At 38.8% G+C, this 21,612-nt stretch overlaps 2 protein-coding genes across 2 annotated transcripts in view; one reads left to right on the top strand and one right to left on the bottom strand.

Moving 5' to 3' along the window:
* Positions 1-12,917, bottom strand: part of LOC135475351 (putative N-acetylated-alpha-linked acidic dipeptidase) — a 50,982-nt gene extending 38,065 nt beyond the window's left edge. Inside the window, exons 1-2 of the mRNA XM_064755211.1 lie at positions 12,769-12,917; positions 1,430-1,804 (exon numbers count right to left, since the gene is read on the bottom strand). The gene's annotated coding sequence lies outside the window, so the exon portion shown is untranslated. The remainder of the gene's footprint in view (positions 1-1,429; positions 1,805-12,768) is intronic.
* A 78-nt stretch (positions 12,918-12,995) lies between these two features.
* On the top strand, positions 12,996-21,381 carry LOC135475317 (YEATS domain-containing protein 4-like). Its single transcript, XM_064755166.1, has 8 exons — positions 12,996-13,037; positions 13,160-13,245; positions 15,998-16,117; positions 16,928-16,994; positions 18,779-18,873; positions 19,134-19,226; positions 19,723-19,810; positions 20,476-21,381. Exons 2-8 carry the CDS (start codon positions 13,177-13,179, stop codon positions 20,643-20,645), a joined length of 702 nt encoding a protein of 233 aa, XP_064611236.1. The 5' UTR covers positions 12,996-13,037; positions 13,160-13,176; the 3' UTR covers positions 20,646-21,381.
* The last annotated feature ends 231 nt before the right edge of the window (positions 21,382-21,612 follow it).

The following is a 21,612-nucleotide window of genomic DNA, read 5'->3' as shown; positions in this document are numbered from 1 at the left end:
TTGCAAAAATTAGAGAAAGTTGAAGAATTACAGTACAAGTAGCCAGTACAGGGTTTCTCACCACAAGCTTGGCAGACCACTGACAGATGGCAACTCAATAATTCAGTCCAAGCAGACAGCCTGTTATTACAGACATCATTACAAGATAGCCAGTCAGTGCACTCCACTTCCTAGCAGTTACTCCAGGGCAAAGACTTGGTTATGTATACTGCATAAATTGTATTAATTCCTAGCAATTACATAAGCACTGCATATGGAAATCAATATGAACATAACTTGGTGTTGAGAACAAAGCATGGACTCAGTCACTAGGCCATACATGTACATATACCTTACATATGAATGCATAATAAATCATGGCAGTACGGGTGTACTTGTATACAGGCTTGAGAAAGATGTACATGTGTGACCTGAAGTTAATAGAAGACCTGACATGTGACCCCAAGAAGACCTTGATCGGAAATGCATATCAAACTGACAATGACGAAGAGCATTTTTTTTTTTTTTTTTTTTTTTTGGATTGGTGTTTTATGCCGTACTCAAGAATATTTCACTTATACGACGGCGGCCAGCATTATGGTGGGTGGAAACCGGGCAGAGCCCGGGGGAAACCCACGACCATCCGCACGTTGCTGACAGACCTTCCACGTACGGCCGGAGAGGAAGCCAGCATGAGCTGGACTTGAACTCACAGCGACCGCATTAGTGAGAGACTCCTGGGTCATTACGCTGCCCTGGCGCTTTAACCGACTGAGCCACGGAGGCCCCGACGAAGAGTAATCAAAAGGGCATGAAATATTTATGTCCTATTTAACTGGTGTTAATTCCACCATATACACACGATGAGAATTAAGTGGGTGACATAATCAGATTCCCAAGAAACTACCACACCTTAACACATACCTATACACAAATACTATGCAAACCACACGTTAATATGAGTTTTTTTATTTATTTACAATAACACCAGGGACATCCATGGCCAAGTCGTTAGCCTGCTACTGCAGTACAATGATTCGGGAACCTGTCACCAACAGAGTCACTGTGTGTTTAGGTTTAGTTCATGCTGGATTCCTCTCAGGTCAAACATGGGAAAGTCTGACAGCAACCTGCGGATGGTCGTGGGTTTTTCACAGGCTCTACCACTTTCCTCTCACTATAACGCTAGCCACTCTTGTATATGTGGAAAGATTCTTAAGTACAGCATCATACAGCCATAAAATAATATAAAAAAAACCATAAATAACCACCGCTTGTTATAATACTAATAGTATCTAAATGACAGTGAACATACTTGGCACTTGTATGTTTAAACTATGACTCTGAAAGCACCTGTGGAATGTATGAGCATGTAAAAATAAGAAAACAAGGGAACAGCATTGGCCTTAATGTAGCTATAACCACATGATCAATGCCTACCAGTACCTACCTTCTAATGGCTCACGCCGTCATAAACCACTGCATGCGACAGACTGTTTTGGTGATACTCAGGTCAGGTGATACATGATATTGTATGATAATCATTTCTCTGATTCCTCCAGTATGAATAAGGTCAGGTGCTGAAATATCATGGCAGCTAGTACACCTTGATGGGAAGACCTGGATGCATGATTACTTAATGGCTATTACAGGATGCCACAGAGCCCCTCTGGTCAGTGTACAGAAATGCCATCAAGCCGTGGGTAAAGGTCACCAGTAGTGCCCGCTGGTCCTGTCAGTCTGATGACCAATCAGACACATGAACATCCATCTCACAAACACCATCAGCTTGACAGGTACAATGTATTACTTTTCACTTGTTGTCCTGAAATACATTTACAACCTTTTACTCAGCTGAAGATTTGGAGGCAAATTTTGTGTTAACCTATACATCAAGCCCTGCTGATATTTACCGTTCAATTAGAGCAATAGGTGCTCGCATCTGCCGCGCTTGTAGACAGCTGTGGCTTGCTCTGAGCACAGACGTAACAGGCTGACCTCTCACGGGAAATAACAGCTCCATGTATTACACAGACCACTATGCCCTACTCCCTTCACCACACCACAGCGATAGCCACTGTTTACATGACAGTAACACGTCTAAATTTTCCCAGCGGCTCTCGCTGGCACCCTTTACATAGCTAGCCCCTTCCACTAATCTAATCTGCAGGAATTGCCCCTTCAGCAGGAGGGGGGAAAAAATGCTACAGGCTGCCTATAATTTGTAGTCATTAACCTTAAATGTAGTGGACAGTAACTGAGAGGGACGCAGAACAAATCTATTGTCAATCAATCCTGTGATCGTAACGTGGCAGAGTGGCGAAGTGTGTTAAGTAAGGCAAGTACACATACAGTGCTTACACCACAGCGATCACTGAAGAGGGCACCTGCCAATCTGGGCATCAAAGGGCACCGAACTCCCATTGCCATAGCATGTGCCCTTCTCCAAACTTTGTTTCCTTACTACTTTCATTAACCCAAAGCCAATTCCATTCCATCCTAAAATCCAAGGCTTTAGCCTTGGATCTGCCTCTGCTCAAAACATATCAGGGCAATTTATTGATTGCTAGCATACTAGGAAAAAATATGCTCATATATTGGCATAAAGCAATCTGTAGATTAAATTTTCACAGATAAAATGCAAATTTCCGCGTCCAAATGGCCCCAATGTTCCTTTGGGATAATGCTGACCAGGCAATATTATGCGTACATGTCAATGTCCCCTAGGGTCAACAATTTTCAAAACACATTTATCATCTTAATTGCCAAGGGTGTTCTTTCACTGAGTGTCCTTTGCTGATACTAAACCTTGTATCACTGTGCTAAACTAGTGAAATACATGTATTCACTTATGTTTCTTTTCTTAAGTGTATATGTAGTATTTCAGTTTTGAGATTTTCATAATCCTCTGCTTCCCAACATTGTTGAATAATTCAAACACAATGTCAAATAAGATTCCAGATCATTAATATTTGAAACTCTACACAACGAGAAACACTCCTTTTAGCCAAATATGAAAAGGACAGCAATAACTGAACTATGGCTTGGTTACTCTTCAATGGATTTTAATACAAGCAATACGTTGATAAGAACAACAGGTGCTTCACACCACATCAAAAATATCATCAACAATATCATCACTGGGACATAGAAAACAAGACACCTGTGACACATCTTTGCTTGGTGAACGTTTAGTCATGTCAAATGTTGGGGATGGTTCATTTCAGAAAAGATAAATAATCACTTCATAAGTCCTTAAAAATGGTATGCAGTAAAAGTGCACTTTTTGGAAATTTACAAATCTTGTTTTTAAATTAGAAGACATTTTTTCATCATAAAAGCAAATTAACAGTGCTGTACAAAGGATTCCAGTAAGCAGACAGCTAGGGTGTGATAACACATCACTAGCGAACAGACAGCCTGTTATTACAGGCACTGAAGAGAATTTTACATTCAAAAACGAAGAATCAGAACTCTAAATGCATTTGTTCAGATCCTTAATACAGCTCTAAAATTCTTTGTGAAAATGGCATTTTAAAAATGCTAAATTATTCTTTTTTTCAGCTGATACAACAAGATACCATCAGGTGTATATCTGGAATTTCTTTGCAAGACTAAGTGACCATGAAATTCTGTACATTTATGATACCTGAAAATAAACGACACATGCAATATGCTAAAAAACACACACACAAAAAAAACAACAGCGCTCCAACAAGTAACAAAGAAAATGGCAGTTAAAGGTTAGAATACAACTACACATTTAAATGTTGTTGCTGAGGCAAAGTCTGCTAACATTTGCTGCAGAAATATGGCACATGAAGTCACTTCCGGACGGGTCAGAAAGGCTACTGAGAAGCCATGGCACCAGGAGCTGGATTCAATGCACAAAACAGACATAATACCACACAGCTAAAGTAATACATTGCATCACGAAAAATGGGTGCCAGTCTGGCTGCTATGGGTTTACTAAATCAACATCCACACTGTATTTTCCCCTGAAACTTTGCTTGGGTATTAACAAAGGGGCAATCCTATAATCTAAAGTCAACCCAATATCAGGCATCAGTTCACAGCCCACCTCAACTGTTGCATTGATTCTGCATGTGCCTCTACACATAAATGTAGTAGTACAAAGAAAAGGATGGGATGTTGCGTGTGTGTGTGAGGAGGATGGGGTAAGGAAATAATTTAATTTATTTATTTGATTGGTGTTTAACGCAATACCCAAGAACGTTTCGCACATCCAACACACTGAGTTTTATGGTTGTAGGATCGAAAGAGGAGTATCTAGAATGAATCATTTTAAGTCTTTGGCAAGTATCTGACAAATTTTCTCCCAGAGTATAAAAATTTTCACCTGTATTTCATCTCAAATGAACTTCCTGCAGAACCACCTACAGCCTATATGATACAACGTAAATGTACTATATTAAAACTTCGATCAAAATAAAACCAAATGTAAATTTTCTGTATACTGTCTTAGTTCTGGTGGTTTGTGTTGAACGTCTTTTGGGAATTGGCCTTGCGATTATTTACCTGGGACATCCAGTTTGGTATGTAAATGTTTGTTGGACACATACATCTTTACACCACTTACCTACATATGCACAGTAGTACAAGAGTAGTGTCTCCATAGCTGTGTGTCAATGTACTATAAGATGACCCATTTAAAGGAAAGAAAACTGAAAACAATGACACAATAGGCTGAAAACTTTTTTTCTATCTGATAGTGCTTGTTGCATAACTTTGCGATTTTTTCTTGCCATACATGTAAAGCCTAAAAAGGCAAAAGCTGGCATAAATCCCTGAGTCCATCGCGTCCTCCATCTTTAACACCTCGCAATTTATGCTAGAGGTGTGTTGCCAAACAGCCAATGAGAGTCGTTAAAACTGTTGGCTTGTTCATGTAAACCCAGAACCTACGTCCAACATTCCAGTTTCCTGATCGAAAAATGAACTGTACTGTTCGCTACCTTCTGGGAAGAAGAGTTCTACCTGAAATGTACGAACTGCACATCGGCGGTTTCCGACGGCAATTCTCCTCCTAACACAGAAGACTTCAGGACTAGTTCTTAGGCAAAATGAAGTCGCCCACAGCGGATTTTGGCACTGACTTTCATTTATAATTTATCAACTTGAGGTACATATTAGAATTGTTTTTATGGCATGCACCTGCGAGGAAATGCATACTCTTTTCAATGGCATCTGTTTGATATTTAAAGTTTCTTCTCCTTTAACATAAATCTTACAGTGAGAGTCATGTGTTCAAACATTTACAGTTGTGTACATACATACACATGTACACTATGGTGACACTGGAAGAACGGGACTAGCCATAACTGATCTTCCAAAGCCCAATGGGGTGTAAATAAAGGTATTACAGGCTCGATCGAGACCAGTTAATGCAAGCGTTTGATAGGTCTGCAAAGCCTAGTTAGATCTGTAATTGAATGGTTGATAGCCATTTCCTTCAGCTTGACGACCGTTTTACTGGCAGAGCAGTTCACAGCAATACACCCGCAGGCATTATGTCTGAATTTGAAGCATTTGTGTGCCCGGTAAACAAAAACGCAACAACTGTTCCTTCTCATTTCAAATGTTCCGGTTCTAAATAATGAAGACCAACATGGAACAAAACTCAATATTACACCCACATTAACATCACGTTCTTCAAAAAACAAATTATATACAGTTCTGAACTTCTTTGAAGATAGTTAATGAACAAGTAAATTTCTAGCAGAAAATTAGTTTGATGTCATATCCATGTTTATGAAAATCAATAACCTGGTAAATACTTCCTTCAAATGGGATTTTCACGTTCTCTTAAAAGCATAAAATAAAGACATAAGCTGAACTGTACTAAAATATGAACATGTTAATCCGTCTAACCTTTACTGGCCTGGTACAAAATGGAAAGTTTCCGAACAAGAACTGCCTTGAAGATGGATTGACAATATTAGCTGCAACTCAAAGTGACAGGTTGCCTAATTCACTTGGAATTAGGCAAGTTTACGCCCACTTAATTTTTCTGCCCGAGTCGAGGAAACAGCCAAACAAAATAGGATTACAGCTCTGAGTGTCAGCCTTACTGAGATCACAATGGCAAATTAAATTGCCACCTGTTTTCGCGTTAAAGGTCCTCCAATCAGAGCACTTGCATGTCTTGCACAACGAGGTAATCGCGTTACCCTTCTCAATTACTTGTCAAGGAGGCGAAACCATAATTAGTTTTCTCAAACCAGATGCATCATTCCAATCAAACTGCTCAGCATTTTTATTCTATACGTGATAACCATCTTAGGCATTACAGGTAAAAACAGAAAATGAGTCTTCTGTTTTTTGTTTTTCTAAAGCCAACATTTACACGAACAAAGAAAAAAAAAAGGTGCTTGATCTGGAGTTCGACCTAGGGAAATCTTCAATATCTGAAAGCCATCTCTTCATTTAGGACCTGCCTTCTGAGTCTAGGAATCCCTCTCAAGGTCTCCCACCAGTAACCTTGTATATGGATGTAACTTTCATACTGACATAGATGTGTATTAAATACGAGGTTTTACATCGTACTTAACAATTTTTATATGTCGACATGACAAGGAGTCATTAGGTACATAGATCTAGGAGTCCACTTTACACTGTGAAAGCAGAAATATAAAACAGGAGTGAATATTTCTTAATGATTATAGACATATATATGTTTGCTACTGACATACAAATTTGTAGTTTCGGAAGTACTATTAAAAAACAATAGCATTAATTTTCTCTCGGCATCCTGTACAAAAAAAACTAGAATTCATGGAACTGAACATAGAATTTTAGAGAATCCAGACTTTTGGTCAACACTTATGGGCATCACCCAATCCTATATCAAATGTATCCAGTTGTTGACTGTCTACATCAAAATCCACTACATGGTACATGTAGTCACCTTTCAACACATTATACTCTCCATTATACTGTATGTCTTATAACCACAGGCAGTATAGAGTCCCCAATTGTAATTTCCCACTAACACATTTATCAGGATAATGGAGCTTTCAAACATCTTTATCGGCTAGCCTGACCACCCATTTGCCTGCCTACTCACCTGATCTGATAACTTAATACGGCCCATTCTTCAAGTAAGACGATTCTGAATTAGAAGCTTTTCCACACCAGCCCCCTCTATTTCTACATGTATATTCTGTAGGACGGATCGGAAACTAGAGACCACGTGATCTGCTTAGTAACAAATGGAGCGGGTGAATAAAACATGGTCCTCCTGTTATTGCATAGGAAAATGCCTACTTCTGAATCGATGTCAGCCATCTTGAATCTGCTGGATTTGTATAATTTTCAGCTTTCCAGATAGTCTGAGTCTTTCTGCAAAGGTTTCGTGAAGTTATTTTGCACAACTAGGCCTTACTGGTCGCTAGCGAAGTGGCAAAAAGTTACCTTTTCCTCAATGCTTTAACAGTGGGCGGCCACTGTTTCTGGCACAAAAGGGTGGTCACGTGACCTTTAACTTCCAACCTGTTTTACAGAATGTACATGTCCAATGTCTACATCTGATGCTTGAGGACCAAGGTAGCTAGCATGCCAGTGCGGCACAATGATCCAAGAGCATCTCACCAATGCGGTTCAATACTGTGTAAGTCCAGTTCTTGCTAGCTTCCTCTCCGGCTGTATGAAGGAAGGTCTACCAGCAACCTGTGAATGGTCATGGGTTTCCACTGAGCCCTGCCCAGTTTCCTCTCAGCATTGCGCTGGCCATCGTCGTATAAGTGAAATATTCCTCAGAATGGCATAAAACCCAATCAAACAGATAAAAAACTGGATAGATTGATACATCTGGAACATGTATATTGCACATACATGTACATAGACATGTTGGGATATCATACAGTAATACGTACATGAACCCGATTGTTGCCCTACTGTTTTATGTCATCATGCTGTTCATTTTCACCAATTTAAGCCACATGAGCTTAAATTTATAGCCAGTTTGATAAGTGCACTACTAAACTGGACAATCCAGAAAGTCTACTTTCCTAGCAAAAACATGACATACAATGTACCTTGAGATGCCTTCATCAAACATTTCTTTCTTTATTTATTTATTTATTTGATTGGTGTTTTATGCCGCACACAAGAATATTTCACTTATTGCATGGCGGCCAGCATTATGGCTGGAGGAAACCAGGCAGAGCCCAGAGGAAACCCATGACCAACCGCAGGTTGCTGTCAGACATTCCCATGTACGGCCAGAGTGGAAGTCATCATGAGTTTGACTTGAACTCAAAGCGATCACATTGGTGGGAGGCTCTTGGGTCATTGCGCCGTGCCGGTGTGCTCACCCCCTCAGCCACTGAGGCCCCCTCACCACAAAATAAGACATGCTCAGGGCCTCACCTACCTATGATCCACCTGGGGCTATTTGGGGGCTAATTTCCCAAAATACAGACTTTTCATGTATGCACTTTTTATTGTTTGTACAGTTGGTAAATAAATAGGAGAAATGAAGGTGTGATTTTAATTAACTTCAATATGCAATTTGGCCTTACGTCGGAAGGTCTGTCAGAAACCTGCAGATAGTCATGGGTTTCCCCTAGGCTCTGCCTGGTTTTCTCCCCCTAAATTTCTGGTTGCTGTCATATATTAAGCGAAATATATTTGAATACTGCACTGAGCACCAATAAATAAATAAATATGCATGCTATAATTTGTGAGCCCACAGGCCCATTCCCAAAATCTGCAGATTATGCTCTGATGGTTAACCTTGTTGACACATTATGGGATAGGCAGCGTCCTAGGGCTAAGTGCACATCACTGTATAAATCCATGAGCTACACAATCATAGCAGGAAAGCAGTGCCTAAGTAAATACAGTCTTCTCTACAAAAAGGGATGACTCAGTTCAGAAAACTTTAGGGCTTTCTGCCTGTATGCCTTTACGCTGTACATATCGTATTCAAAGAAAGGTAGAGAACACTCTATAAATGAACCACAGCTGTCAAAAACTGGATTTAATTTGATAATTAAACAGCTTATGAATAACACTAGGACTTCTTGAAAAGGAAACAACACACAAACAAGTATTGAGCTGTAATATTTCAAAGGTATAGAAACTGACAAGGTCGCATGCAAAGAGAACTTGAAGCAACAGGAGACAACCGAATCCATCTGGCAGCAGAAAACATTTTCAACTTCCAGCAACAGTTTGTGATTGAAAGCCTGTGTAGACTGAGTAAAACTATTGCCCAATCAGATGCTCCCACTTGCTTCCGATCAGCAAAAACCCACTTGTTCCCAGTAGAAAGGTCGATCTACACCTGGCTTAAGGCATACAGCTGTACATGGATAATTGTGTACACACTTGACAAACTGTACAGAAAAAATGTAGGCCCATCCCACTCATGGTATAAACGATACTTTCAGTTTTACTGCTGTTTATTACGCTAAACATACATATATTGTACATGAACAATTTTGGCCTTAAACACTCAGAGCTGCACTAATGTATATCACTATTTTACAAATGTGTATCAAGGTATATCTACTGTACATGTAAATGAACAATCCATGCTTAACATTCTAAACTTAATGAAAACATTCACTGAATCGGATTACCTCTTTGTGACATGTCAATAAAGTATAAAATTTTCTTTGACACTGCAGTGTTCTACCTTGTGAGCATCTCATTCATATGGATAGACTGACAATAGATATGATGCCAACAGCTCAGAATTCAATGCCCTGATATGGATAGTGCAACAATTAAAATGTATGTCATATGATCACAAATTAATAGTACCTTAAATAGAGAATTCTTAAATCTCTGGTATCCTGATAGTGTTATGAATTATTTTACGCCTGAATTGACCCTCATTGCCTAGGGATCTACATGTACATGAATAATTTTAAAATTATGTGAACTTCATGCATATTCCTGTGTACTACTGCATGCAAAGTGTTCTGTGACTTGTATACACAGCATATGCATTACTAAACCCTCCCCCCCGGTTGGTTATTTCGATAATGTTTCAATTTTCATGCACTGCTAATACCCAGTTTTCACTAGACGAAACAAATGCCATATCATGTAAGCTTAGAATGTTCCTTTTAGTTTTCACTATGTTCATTTTCACTATTCACAGTGCTGTTTTGTGTGCACTTGATCAAAGAGCAGTGTTTAGAGAAAATTGCAGCTGAAAAAATCCATTGTAGTTGCAGTTATTGTCTCCTGGGCTTTAGACAGCTAGCTAACAACCTCCCATTCTGAGCACTAGCCAGTGTGTAATTGCCAGTTCCATTTTCTGCCCACATGTTAATAATATCATTTACGGTACAAATCAATGACAAATAAACAAAAATAACACAATAAAGCATGGAATATAAAAAACATTTTCCACTGTCAGCTCAATGTAGATTCTGCTTGTTGTTATTGGAAAAAATTCAGCTGGATCCTGTTCTTTAAGGACAAGACAGCACCTGTCTTTAAAGATATTTCAACTGAAAGCAGGATACCTAGGCTTTCTGGAAGTATTGTATATTATTATTTTAATGAAATTTCACTGAATAACACGTAAACAAAATGACAATACTGCAAAACTGGCTGGCGTGAGTCGAAGCAGTCATCTTGAGAATTTTATCCAATCAAACACGTTTGTATCAGATTGCACTGCCTAAGCTGTGACATGACCTTTACCCATTCACTCCATGAGGTGACGTAGATGTATGGTAACATGAAACTTCTGCATGAAATCATTTACAATGATTTAGTTATGTGTAGGTGAAACGCCATTCACTACCTGTAGTGTTGAAGGTCTGCATCATTTACAGACCACAACAGACGTAAAATCAGTTGATTTACATCCCTTGTAATATTCAACGTATCACAAATTATGTCACACAGTAGCATATCGTCACATGCCAAACTGCAAACATCTCCCCAAAATACATTTTCTGTCATTCATTTTAGTGTTTAGTCAGTTTATTTCTTAATAACAAATATCCAGGTCAGTGCAAAATTCATTAGGGATGCCGAAGGTTTATGGGAATAAGAAGACGGCATCTCACCGGACAATGCTTAAAATTAATAAAAAATCTTATGACATAATTTTTTTAACATTTATTACAACTGAAGAATACAAATTTTGCTCCGACTTTCTCACATACAAGGGATATCTTTTTTTTTAGTTCTGTTTCTGTTTTCTTTTATAAAATACAGTAAAAATAATGAAACACATGTTCGAGCCGAGGTGCTTTCTCTGATGTCCACAATAACTAGATCAGCACTGTTTTCATCATAGAAGGCACCGCTACGAAACTGAAGCATAAAATACAATGACAGTTGAATGTTATATTTTATTTCTTATCATCTGTTATCTTGACACATAAATATGTGATGACATCGTATGCCCAATTTCTTTTTATGAATTTGACAAAACTCCTTTTTGAATTATTGTTATTGTTACACATTAGAAGACTGATTTACTAACAGACAGATTGATCACTAATTAGTGTTTAAGAATATTTCACTCACACAATAGGTCTCTTTCGCATTTTCGCATGCAATACACGCCGTGGTTGCATGATTATTACATTAAATGCCTGTTTCATTGAAATTCTACAACAGAAATCTTATCTAAATTCGCAGTAACTTATAGTTAAAACAATGGGAAAACTGAAAATGTCAAGTAGAAAGTGTTACTTTGCAATGTTGCCATTTTACTGTTGCAGGACAGTGACGTCATTTCATTGACGTCAGATATTCCCTTCTCTCTCTCGCCATGATGACGTCACATTAAAACCTGCATGACCTTACAATATAAACTGATACATTGTAATGCTGTAGATATTACGCTACAATTCATGTTTGACATAACAATGACTTAAGGTCCTGTTCCCCACTAGTGCCACGAGGTGGAAGTAAAAAATATGCCGCCTCCCCATTTGACAACGGCTGCTCTGTTGTGGCGAATGTAGTGGCGTGCATCCTGAACTGCGAATGTGACTTACTGCGGTCAGTGTCATGAATGATGGGAATAGGAGTGCCCAATTTTATAAAACAAAAGCCTTTCCCATGCATGTGACACATACATTTTCACCAAAAGAGCAAACAACCTATAAATGTCTACCTGTTTGTCCATTTGTGGAAGAAAACTTACATGGTGTCCCAAACAAACTTCAGGTAATCACCCAAATCAAAGCCTAATATTGCTACTGAAAAATGAGAAAAGTATGTGCCACAATTTACAGACAAGCATCTCCACTGTGCGTCGAACACTCCCTCCCACCTAACATCATAGTCACCAATCCAACATTAAAGAATAATCTGACATGTCGAATATGTCTTAATCTGATTTTCCAGTTGAAACAAAACAATAATATCTTACGACCTAACCATCATCTGACAATGATTCAACTTGCAGTTTTACTCTCAACTGTATAAAAAAAATATTTAAAAAACAAGCACTGCGCTGTTATACTTCTGGTGTCAGACGCACATAACCTACGGTACATGCTGTGCTGAAATAGCTGCAACATGTGTACCGGGTACTTAATTAATAGCATGACCTTACCTCAGTTGTCTGCAATATATCCTGAACAAGATAACCCTTCATAATCTGGCAGGCAAACTTTGTGCCAAAACTGCAACTGTTAGCGCAACTTTACCCTGATCTATCATTACACACGATACTGACAGATCTGTCGTACCCTTGTCTGCCTTCGTCTGCTTTAATCTACACACTGAATTTTCAGTGTTCCCAACATGTGCTGTCTGGCACATTTGGAGAAACAAACTTACCTCTTAACAGCAACACAATGGGAAACAGTCGGCTTTCAAATTTACACCAACGCTTCTTATCTCAAACTGGGCTCACTCTGACGGAAATATGATTCGACAAGTGAAAAAATACTTGCGCTGACCGTGAAAATCGAATCTGCCTGCCTCTGTTCCCACATTGACGACTCTCCACGAGCCGACTCTACCACGTAGACAATCGTGGAGAATGAACAGTCACGTGATAACAACTTCCGCTCGTTCAACAACATGCGGGAGCCAATTTTCCCCCGGTAAGAAATCAGTATTTCCACAGATTTTCAAGTCACCAGACGTACTTCCCTGATCGGAGCTTGTTCACTATTTCATAGACCACCATTGTGTGGACTTACCCTTCTATTTGTTTCCTTTTCAGGACTTTGTCCGTCTAGTATGTTCAGAGCCGTTCCCGAAGGAATAAAAATGGCCGACTTCGGACCAGACTCCGGCGGGAGAATGAAAGTAAAGACCGATTTTACGTCATCCTGCTGTATTTGCATACATATGAAGTAGTGAAGTAACTGGAAATTTTAAAGTTGCGGTTGCTGTAACGTGTTAGAGGATCGTCAATTCATTGAAGAGCCAGCTTTTGGCAGTTGTAAACACTACATGTAGGTTGATGCTTTTGGCTAGTCAGTGAGCCTTCCCACTATTCATTCAGAAATGCTGTTCCCTCAATGAGTTGACGTCATTCTGCCTCATGTCAGCATCCTGAGCTTAAAATCTCCCGCAGATTGTTCGGCTGTCTAACATAGTATAATTTCCAGTTATTATCAGCCATAGTCCGAGTACGCTGACTTTTGGTTGAGAAATATTCGGATATGCCATATTCATGATTGCTCAACCACCATCAGAGCTGGCGACAGTATGGCCTGCAGAAATTTTAGGCGTGAAGCCATACTTTATTGGATTTTCATTGCAAGATTTCGTGTGGCAGTTGGAAGGAGATATGTTACCATGTGGATCTGACCAGCTAGAGATAGGTGAAGTGGTAATTTGGGCCAATACCTGTTTCAGACCTTTGAGACAAACTTGCTTGACCCTGATTATCGTTGAGCAACCATGAATATGACGTATTTGAATATTTCTCAACCAACAGTCAGTCTACTTGAACTGTGTCATTCGTAGTTCTCAAAATATCATCCAAAGTTGTTCATTTTCCTCAAAGAGCTATACCATGTTATCTTTCATCTCATGAATGATTTTCCCGGATGTGCAAATTTGCTTAGGAGCCAATTGGCCCCTAGTCTGAAACTGTCTAGCGGCCATAATTTTTTTTTTCAGACAATTTGCGGTTGAATTGTATAAACAGTGAGGATGGTTACAATAGTTCACTACACAGCAGACAATATAGATGGCAATAATTTGAACTTCATATTTGTTTGCATAGTAGAATATATTCTTACACTAAAATGACACACTATGTGTGTTATTTTACTTCACACAGAAGGATGGGATTCAGTACAAGGTACTCCACCACTTAAAGTCTATCAGGCGATGCTTTAGGGGAGGGAAAATTGTGCAGATATTTGAATTGTTCACTGAAAAGAGTGAATATTTTGTGAAGCCATTCTCGATCATGAGACTTGGCAACAAATCGGTTTTGTCTTGACAGGTGATTGACAACCTGCTGAATTCAGTTTTCAAAGCTCCAGTAAACAACAAATACCAAAAGGCAATTCTGTCACCACCCTGCTAGTTTTTGTTTTTATTGTAATGAATATGAAGGAAAATGAAGTCAATTTTCAACGCAATAAGAAAGTTGAAAGCCACGTGCCAAAACTGTCTTTGACACTCTTCTGTTTCGGAGGCTCATATGGTATTAGTTAAGCAGGATTGATTGGTACCACATGGATTCTTCTGCTCACAAAATGTCACTTGTGATGTCCGGGATTCAAATGCGCATGTCATATCAGCATGTCTTTTACTACAGAGTATCAGAGAAATTTGACAAAGGTGAATGTTTATGTACGGTTCATGCTGGGCTGCGTAGCTGTTGTAACTTTAAGTCCACACTTGGTCAAGTTTTATACCCTTGCTTGAATTTCATGAAAATATCAATATTTCGTCCAAGTAGCTCCATTTTATTTATCACCTCCTGCTTCTTGCGAGGAACACTTGTTCGAAACTGTGAATTTAACCTTGACAGTCATATGCATGATTGTCAAGAACAAAATATCTAGCACATGGAACGTTCACTGAATGGTGATGATCCACTGCAATTGGGGATGTTAATATTCGTGGCTTTGTAATATTGCTACGTAAGTATCCGGTAGAAATTGATTTTAGTCTTTAGGCATCGTCTTTTTACAGTTCGGGCAATATATACAGACTATATATATATATATATATATATATATATATATATATATATATATAGCCTTCAATTACACTAGGCCTCAATTGCTCAATTGCTGGAACAGGCTGATCCTTATATACACTGTACGTTATTCATAAGACATCAGTTAACGGTTATGAGATTTCATGAATAAGCCCAACCTGCATTTCCAGGGTCTCAGGCGTTCATGCAGATATCGGTGAGAAAGGTGAGGGTTCTGGCAAACTACTGCAGCTAAAAGGCGTGATTTTACGTTAGGTGCCAACAACACTCGAGTTGACAGACGAAAATGTAATCAATCTAGCAACTGCCATAAAATAATGTCTGTTATCTATATTAGTGAGCGATAGTCCTCACCTGTCTCGCCAATACCTGCATGAAGTCGCGAAGCCCCTGAAACGCCGATCAGGCTTCTAGCATTAGTATTGTGTTGGTCGCTTCAAATTGTAGGTTGGGCCATCATTAAAAATATCTTTATTGGTTGTAACTTAACCGACTCTCGAAAGAAGGGCCTCTCAGTAAAGTTCATGTATTTAGTGCGTTGTTTTTTTTTTGCCTGCGGTAATTTCTTAAAAATCCCTATTCTTTTCATTAGCTAGAATGATAAAAGAAAAGAAAAATCTCTGCTGACTGACTATTTTTATCTGAAATGGTGGGGTTACCCTACTTACCCCAACAAAGCATGTTTTAATGATGGCCTTTATCTGATGTATAACATGATAATAACCTCTTTTCAGTCTGGAACTTCATAAAAGCTCCTGGCAATCTTTGATTTTAAAATTTAATTTTTGTTTGTTTGTTTTTTGTGTGTGTGTGTTTGATTCTTTCACATAAGGTCAGTATACAGAAAAGTGGTTGTGTGTTTTACATTTGTAGGGATTGACTATTATCAAGCCTATTGTGTTTGGAAACATAGCTCGGTACTTTGGCAAGAAACGTGAGGAAGATGGTCACACCCACCAGTGGACAGTTTATGTCAAGCCCTTCAGAAACGAGGTAACTCTACTGTACTCTTTCGTTTTAATATGGAATTCCATGCGGCACATGGCTCAATGGTAAGGTCCTCAATTCCCAACCACTGGCATACATGTTTGTTTGCCTATGACAAGGGCCCTGAGCAATCGTTGCATGTCAGATCTTAATGGCAAAAAGCATTTGTAAGTCTGTAAGTCTGTAAATCAGTGCTGAAACAGTGAGTCAAAATGGGGGCCTTTGTGGGTCAGTCGGTTAGCGCGCTAGCGCAGCGTATTTACCCAGAAGCCTCTCACCAATGCGGTCGCTGTGAGTTCAAGACCAGCTCATGCTGTCTTCCTCTCCAGCCGTATGTGGGAAGGTCTGAGAGCAACCTGCGGATGGTCATGGGTTCCCCCGGGCTCTGCCCGGTTCCACCCACCATAATGCTGACCGCCGTCGTATAAGTGAAATATTCTTGAGTACGGCGTAAGACACCAGTCAAAAAAAAAAAAACAAAAATTGAGTCAAAATGAGCCTTTTGTTTGTCGAAGTCACACTACTTATAAGTTACATTAAACTAGTCAGTGGAATCTGTATGTCATGTGGCATAATTTTTTAAGTTAATTTCCAAAGACCAATGGGTTACACTGTCACTACGTTTTTTTTACGTTCTGCTCATTAAACTCACTTCTACAGTTTGGGAAAAGTTATTTTTTTATCAATATAGTGATAAACATCGATCATGCAGGATACTAGACCTGTCTTTCAACAAACTGTCTGAATTTTCCTGCTTAATCTAACATAATGTACATCCATAATTGAACTAACATCATTTTGTTTGGATTTCTGCAGGACATGTCCGCTTATGTCAAGAAAGTGAACTTCAAACTTCATGAAAGTTATGCCAACCCAAATCGAGGTTTGTTCTAGTTTTCTAGTGGTTTGAAGATGTAAACTTACAAAAGAATGAGTAGATTACAGCTGGTTTGTGTCTTAATGTTGTTCATCCTGGAATCCCTCTTGTCAAACAACATTTAAGCAGAAGAAAATTTAAATATCAATCAAGTACCAATGAAAAGAGTATGTATTTCCTCACAGGTGCATGCCATAAAAAAAAATTCTAAAATGTACCTCAAGCTGATAAATTATAAATAAAGTCAAAATCCGCTGTGGGCGACTCCATTTTGCAGAACTAGTCCTGAAGTCTTCTGTGTTATGAGGAGAATTGCCGTCGGAAACTGCAGAAGTGCAGTTCGTACATTTCCAGTAGAAATTTTCTTCCCGGAAGGTAACGATCGGGAAGCCGGAATGTTGGTTCCAAGTTTACACGAACAAGCCGGCAGTTTTAACGACTCTCATTGGCTGAGAGTATAAACGCCTCCAGCATAAATTACAGAGTGTTGAAGATGGAGGACCCCATGGAGCTGGCGATTTATGCCAGCTTTGCCGTTTTCAGGCTTTACGTGTATGGCGAGGAAAAATCGCAAAATTAAACAGCAGGCACCACTGGAGGGGGGAAAAAATGTGCTCTTTTCAGCCTATAGTGTCATGTTTTTAAGTTTTCTTCTCCTTTAATGTTGTTTATCCCGGAATCTCTCTTGTCAAACAACATTAATGCATCAATATCCAACAACATTAATATCCATCCTCATATCCATGAATGTAATCATCTGATCTGACAACTTGAGCAGGTGTGTCACACCCTTGCAAATGACATGGACAGTGATTTGTACATCTAAATTCACTCTCCCTAAACTTTTACTTTTGTTAAATGTGTCTAACTAGCGCACCCAGACTTAGGAGTCTCAGGGGCGTTATTTTTGGGAGTATGATGGATTGACTAAAATTAGAAGGCGTGCATAATTATTAATTTGTGGGTTTTCTTCAGGTGTCGAAGTGCATGTTTCTAATAGTATGAAAATTTAACCTGTACATTATTTGTGCTTATTACTTCTGCAATATTGGGATATTCGGCAGAAGTCCGAATTGAGACGTATTACATCATTTCATTGATACTGGACAGTGGGTAAACCTTTTGTGAGAGCAAAATCTGCCGGTACCCCATTCATGTCTGTATAAAGGCAACAGTTTGATATGATAAAGAAATTTTGTAAAATAAAGAGGCCAGCAGGTCTCTTCCTTGCTCCATCACTAGACTTGTTTGCTAGTATACAAACAGGGGGACAGCCTTTGTCAGATGTGTATAATGGTCCAGATTGGACTGGCTGCACATTTATACATGTAGGTAGCTGGTACAGTCATATTGTTTGTATCACTACCTTTGCAAATGTCTAGGCTAAAACCCAGCGCATACGGACAACATTTGTTCTTGAAAACAAGATTTCTTGATCCAAACATCAAAAATCCACGAAATTTATTTGTGCACGGGTAACCACAATAATAATTCCTGAATCTGGAACACTTGATACAGAGATTCAGTTTGTTTAACTTTGGGCAACAAAAAGTCCAGAAACAAATGAGCCAGGCACAAGATTTTGCTCATTGGTGGGCAATCTGGATCTTATGAGATTGTTGTCATCTACATCAACCAATCAGTGTCTATGGAAATGTCATGTGAGTACATACAAAATGGAAGCTGTGACACAACTTTTTGGGGTCACATGACCTTGAACGTTTCATGTGACCATCTTTCACCGCTGTAATCTTCAAAAATGGACCACAAATGTTGCTTCGTCTTGACAGTTGTTGTTCGCCCTCCCTATGAAGTTACAGAAACAGGATGGGGAGAATTCGAGATTATCATCAAAATCTACTTTAATGATCCAAATGAAAGACCAGTGAGTAAATTAAATTTGAATGCCACTTTTTCTAACTTCATTAATTACATGCAGCTTTCAATAAAATTCATGTAGACTTCCTGAAGTGGGAAAATAAGATTTGAGCCATAATCTGATGTTTTAATATGGCAGAGCTGATTTCTCTATGCTCCATCTATTTTATAAAACTTTGCTAAAGACGTATCACGTATTTTTGTGTGTACTGGAGTTAATCCTGGCAGCCATGTTAAATTTGACTATTTGACATGATCTCTTTGCAGGTGACGCTGTATCATCTGCTGAAGCTGTTCCAGAGTGAGACTGACATAATGCTGGGGAAAAAATCCCTGGTATCAGAGGTGTATGAAGAATTGGTGAGTTTTATCTTGCTTCTTATCAATGACGTGTGATGTTTTTGAGTGTTAACGAAGAGTGCTGTGTATATATCAGATAAGATTTTAACCTTTTCATTTGGTTGATGAGGGGTGAGAAGGAGGGAGTTATGCATTGTCATGGTTTTTGAGTCCGATGTATTCTCTACAGAGGTTAATACAGCCTAATTAATGTGCATTTGTAATGGGATAGGTCTAAGTGCATGTGTGTTTAGCATTTAAGAGTTGTGTTGAATATATGTAACCAAGTGGAATAGTGCACAGCGTATTAAAAAACATTCTCTGTCAATCACAAAACAGACAGTTGATATTTGTACATGGTATAACACCAGTTTTCAAATACTTAGTGATCTAGTCTGGTATAAATAGATTGAAATTAGATAACTTGTTTGCAGTTTAGAAACACGAACATGAAGTGCTCTAAAATGGTAGCATGTTGTCTTCTGCCAGTAAGAGTTCTTGCCCTTGATCCACCCAGATTTTCCAGGACCCAACAGCCATGATTCACCAGCTATTGTCCAATCCACGACCTTTGACCTTGGGAGCTCACAAACATGACACAGACTGTAAGTACTGTTTATATGGAAGTCAGATTTACAGCCCTTGACGCTGAATTATCAGCTGACCTGTACAAAGTAGTTTATGTCTTAACCTGAGCGTTGGCATCCAACAACGGGGAAAGCTACGTTAAACAAATGTTAGGGGTGGTATCTCAAAAAGTACAGCATGTATTGACCTGAAGTTTTACATGCGTATAAAGCACAATGACACAAGAGGATGTTCCATCACTGATGCTCTCTTTGCAATTTAATTACTTTAAGTTACCAAATTCACGATTTCAGTACGTTGTATATTGAGCTGAAGTTTTGCATTCATGTGTCTCCAACAGGTGAGTTCTGTGATAACCTTGTTACCAAATTACCAAAGTTGTGCATTAAAAGTGAGAAATGTCTTATATATAGAAGTTAATAGTAAAGTACTACTGAAAATCTAGTTAGATAACCTGTGGATACCAGTGGTGTGGACTAATACAAAATGATACCTGAAACCAGACTGTACCAACATGAACTCTTGGTTTAGATCCTATGTTTTGTCTACAAACCTGGAAATCATGTTCACTTTGGATGAGGATTCAACAAGTGCCCATTGTTTTAGTTCGGACATTTGTATTTTAAAAAATCTCGTTTCTCCTGCTCATGTATAATGATATGTACACTCACTTTTATTGCAGTTGAAGAAAAGCGTGAAAAAACCCTGAACTCCATTTTGTCTGCAAAAAGTAAGATACGATATGAGATCTCAGAACTGAATGAGCGACTGAAGCAGTGTAAGGAAAATATTAACCAGCTGAAGATAGACATTGCAACCATGGAGAAGGAGGGTGGGCAAGAGAACTCATGACCAATCAAAACAGTTGTTGTTTTCTGATTATGATGTCAAAGGGATTGTGATTGGTCAGAAAGATGACCATTGGCAGCTGATTAGTGACAAGGTGTTGCCTTCATTGTTTGACAGCGTGGTTTGCCAGGAATGACTGAATCCTCCATAAAATAATATAACTCCCTGTTGAATACCAGAAACATGGTACTGCTTTAAAAGTGTTTAAGATCCATAAGGAAATGGAGTTAGGGGGACACTTATTGGTCATCCCGCCCCACAGCTGTGTGGTCAAATTTTACCCACAAAGTATCAATGACAGAGTTACTTGGTGCAGGATGATGTAAAGAGGGCCCTCTATTAAACTGTGCGCTGTGGTTTCGGCAGAGTTTACAGACATTTCTGTATATCCAGGATTTGCAATGAACATCAACATAAAATGTTTGATGTCTCAAACTAGACAGCAAAACGGCATCAGTACCTCTCAAACTCATGGAGAATGGTAGTAGTTTAACAGATAGCTTGTATCTGTTGTCATTTTAAATTGTCATAAAGTGATGCTTTATTCCTGATGGTTTTATTTGAACAATTTAACCATGTTTGGTACTTTTACCCAATTTGTAGAAATACAATGTCAAGCTCTATAGGGCAGGAGAACCTCTGTTTTATAACAATTAATGTAAGACATTACGCTAATTAAATGGTTGATTGCATTAGATTATGATTCTCATATCATATCAAACTGTTTATACTTTTTTTTTCTTCATGCTGAAAAAATTGATTTTCATGTATTAAATTATATCTGCTTTTACGTACATTGTCTTTCTTTTTTGATAATTTGACTGGGATTTTTAAATGTCCTATTCAATTTCACTGCGTAATGTGTGACAGTGGCCGTGTTTTTGAGATGAAAACACTTACTTCGTCAGCTCGCCTGATGAAGTGAGGAGAGGTATTGAGAGATTGGAATCCGATGCTGTCGGTGTCCAGT

The sequence above is a fragment of the Liolophura sinensis genome, chromosome 9 (genome assembly GCF_032854445.1).
Source record: "Liolophura sinensis isolate JHLJ2023 chromosome 9, CUHK_Ljap_v2, whole genome shotgun sequence".
NCBI lineage: Eukaryota > Metazoa > Mollusca > Polyplacophora > Chitonida > Chitonidae > Liolophura > Liolophura sinensis.
Note: the sequence above shows the minus strand (reverse complement) of the source record. Positions and strands in the feature narration are given on the sequence as shown.

Bases quoted from the DNA above. Each gene is read 5' to 3' on its own strand.
- LOC135475317 (XM_064755166.1), top strand. From the start codon at position 13,177: ATGTTCAGAGCCGTTCCCGAAGGAATAAAAATGGCCGACTTCGGACCA. The intron at 16,995-18,778 runs GTTTGTTCTAGT...TCGTCTTGACAG, and splicing joins TTATGCCAACCCAAATCGAG to TTGTTGTTCGCCCTCCCTAT. The intron at 19,811-20,475 runs GTAAGTACTGTT...CTTTTATTGCAG, and splicing joins TCACAAACATGACACAGACT to TTGAAGAAAAGCGTGAAAAA.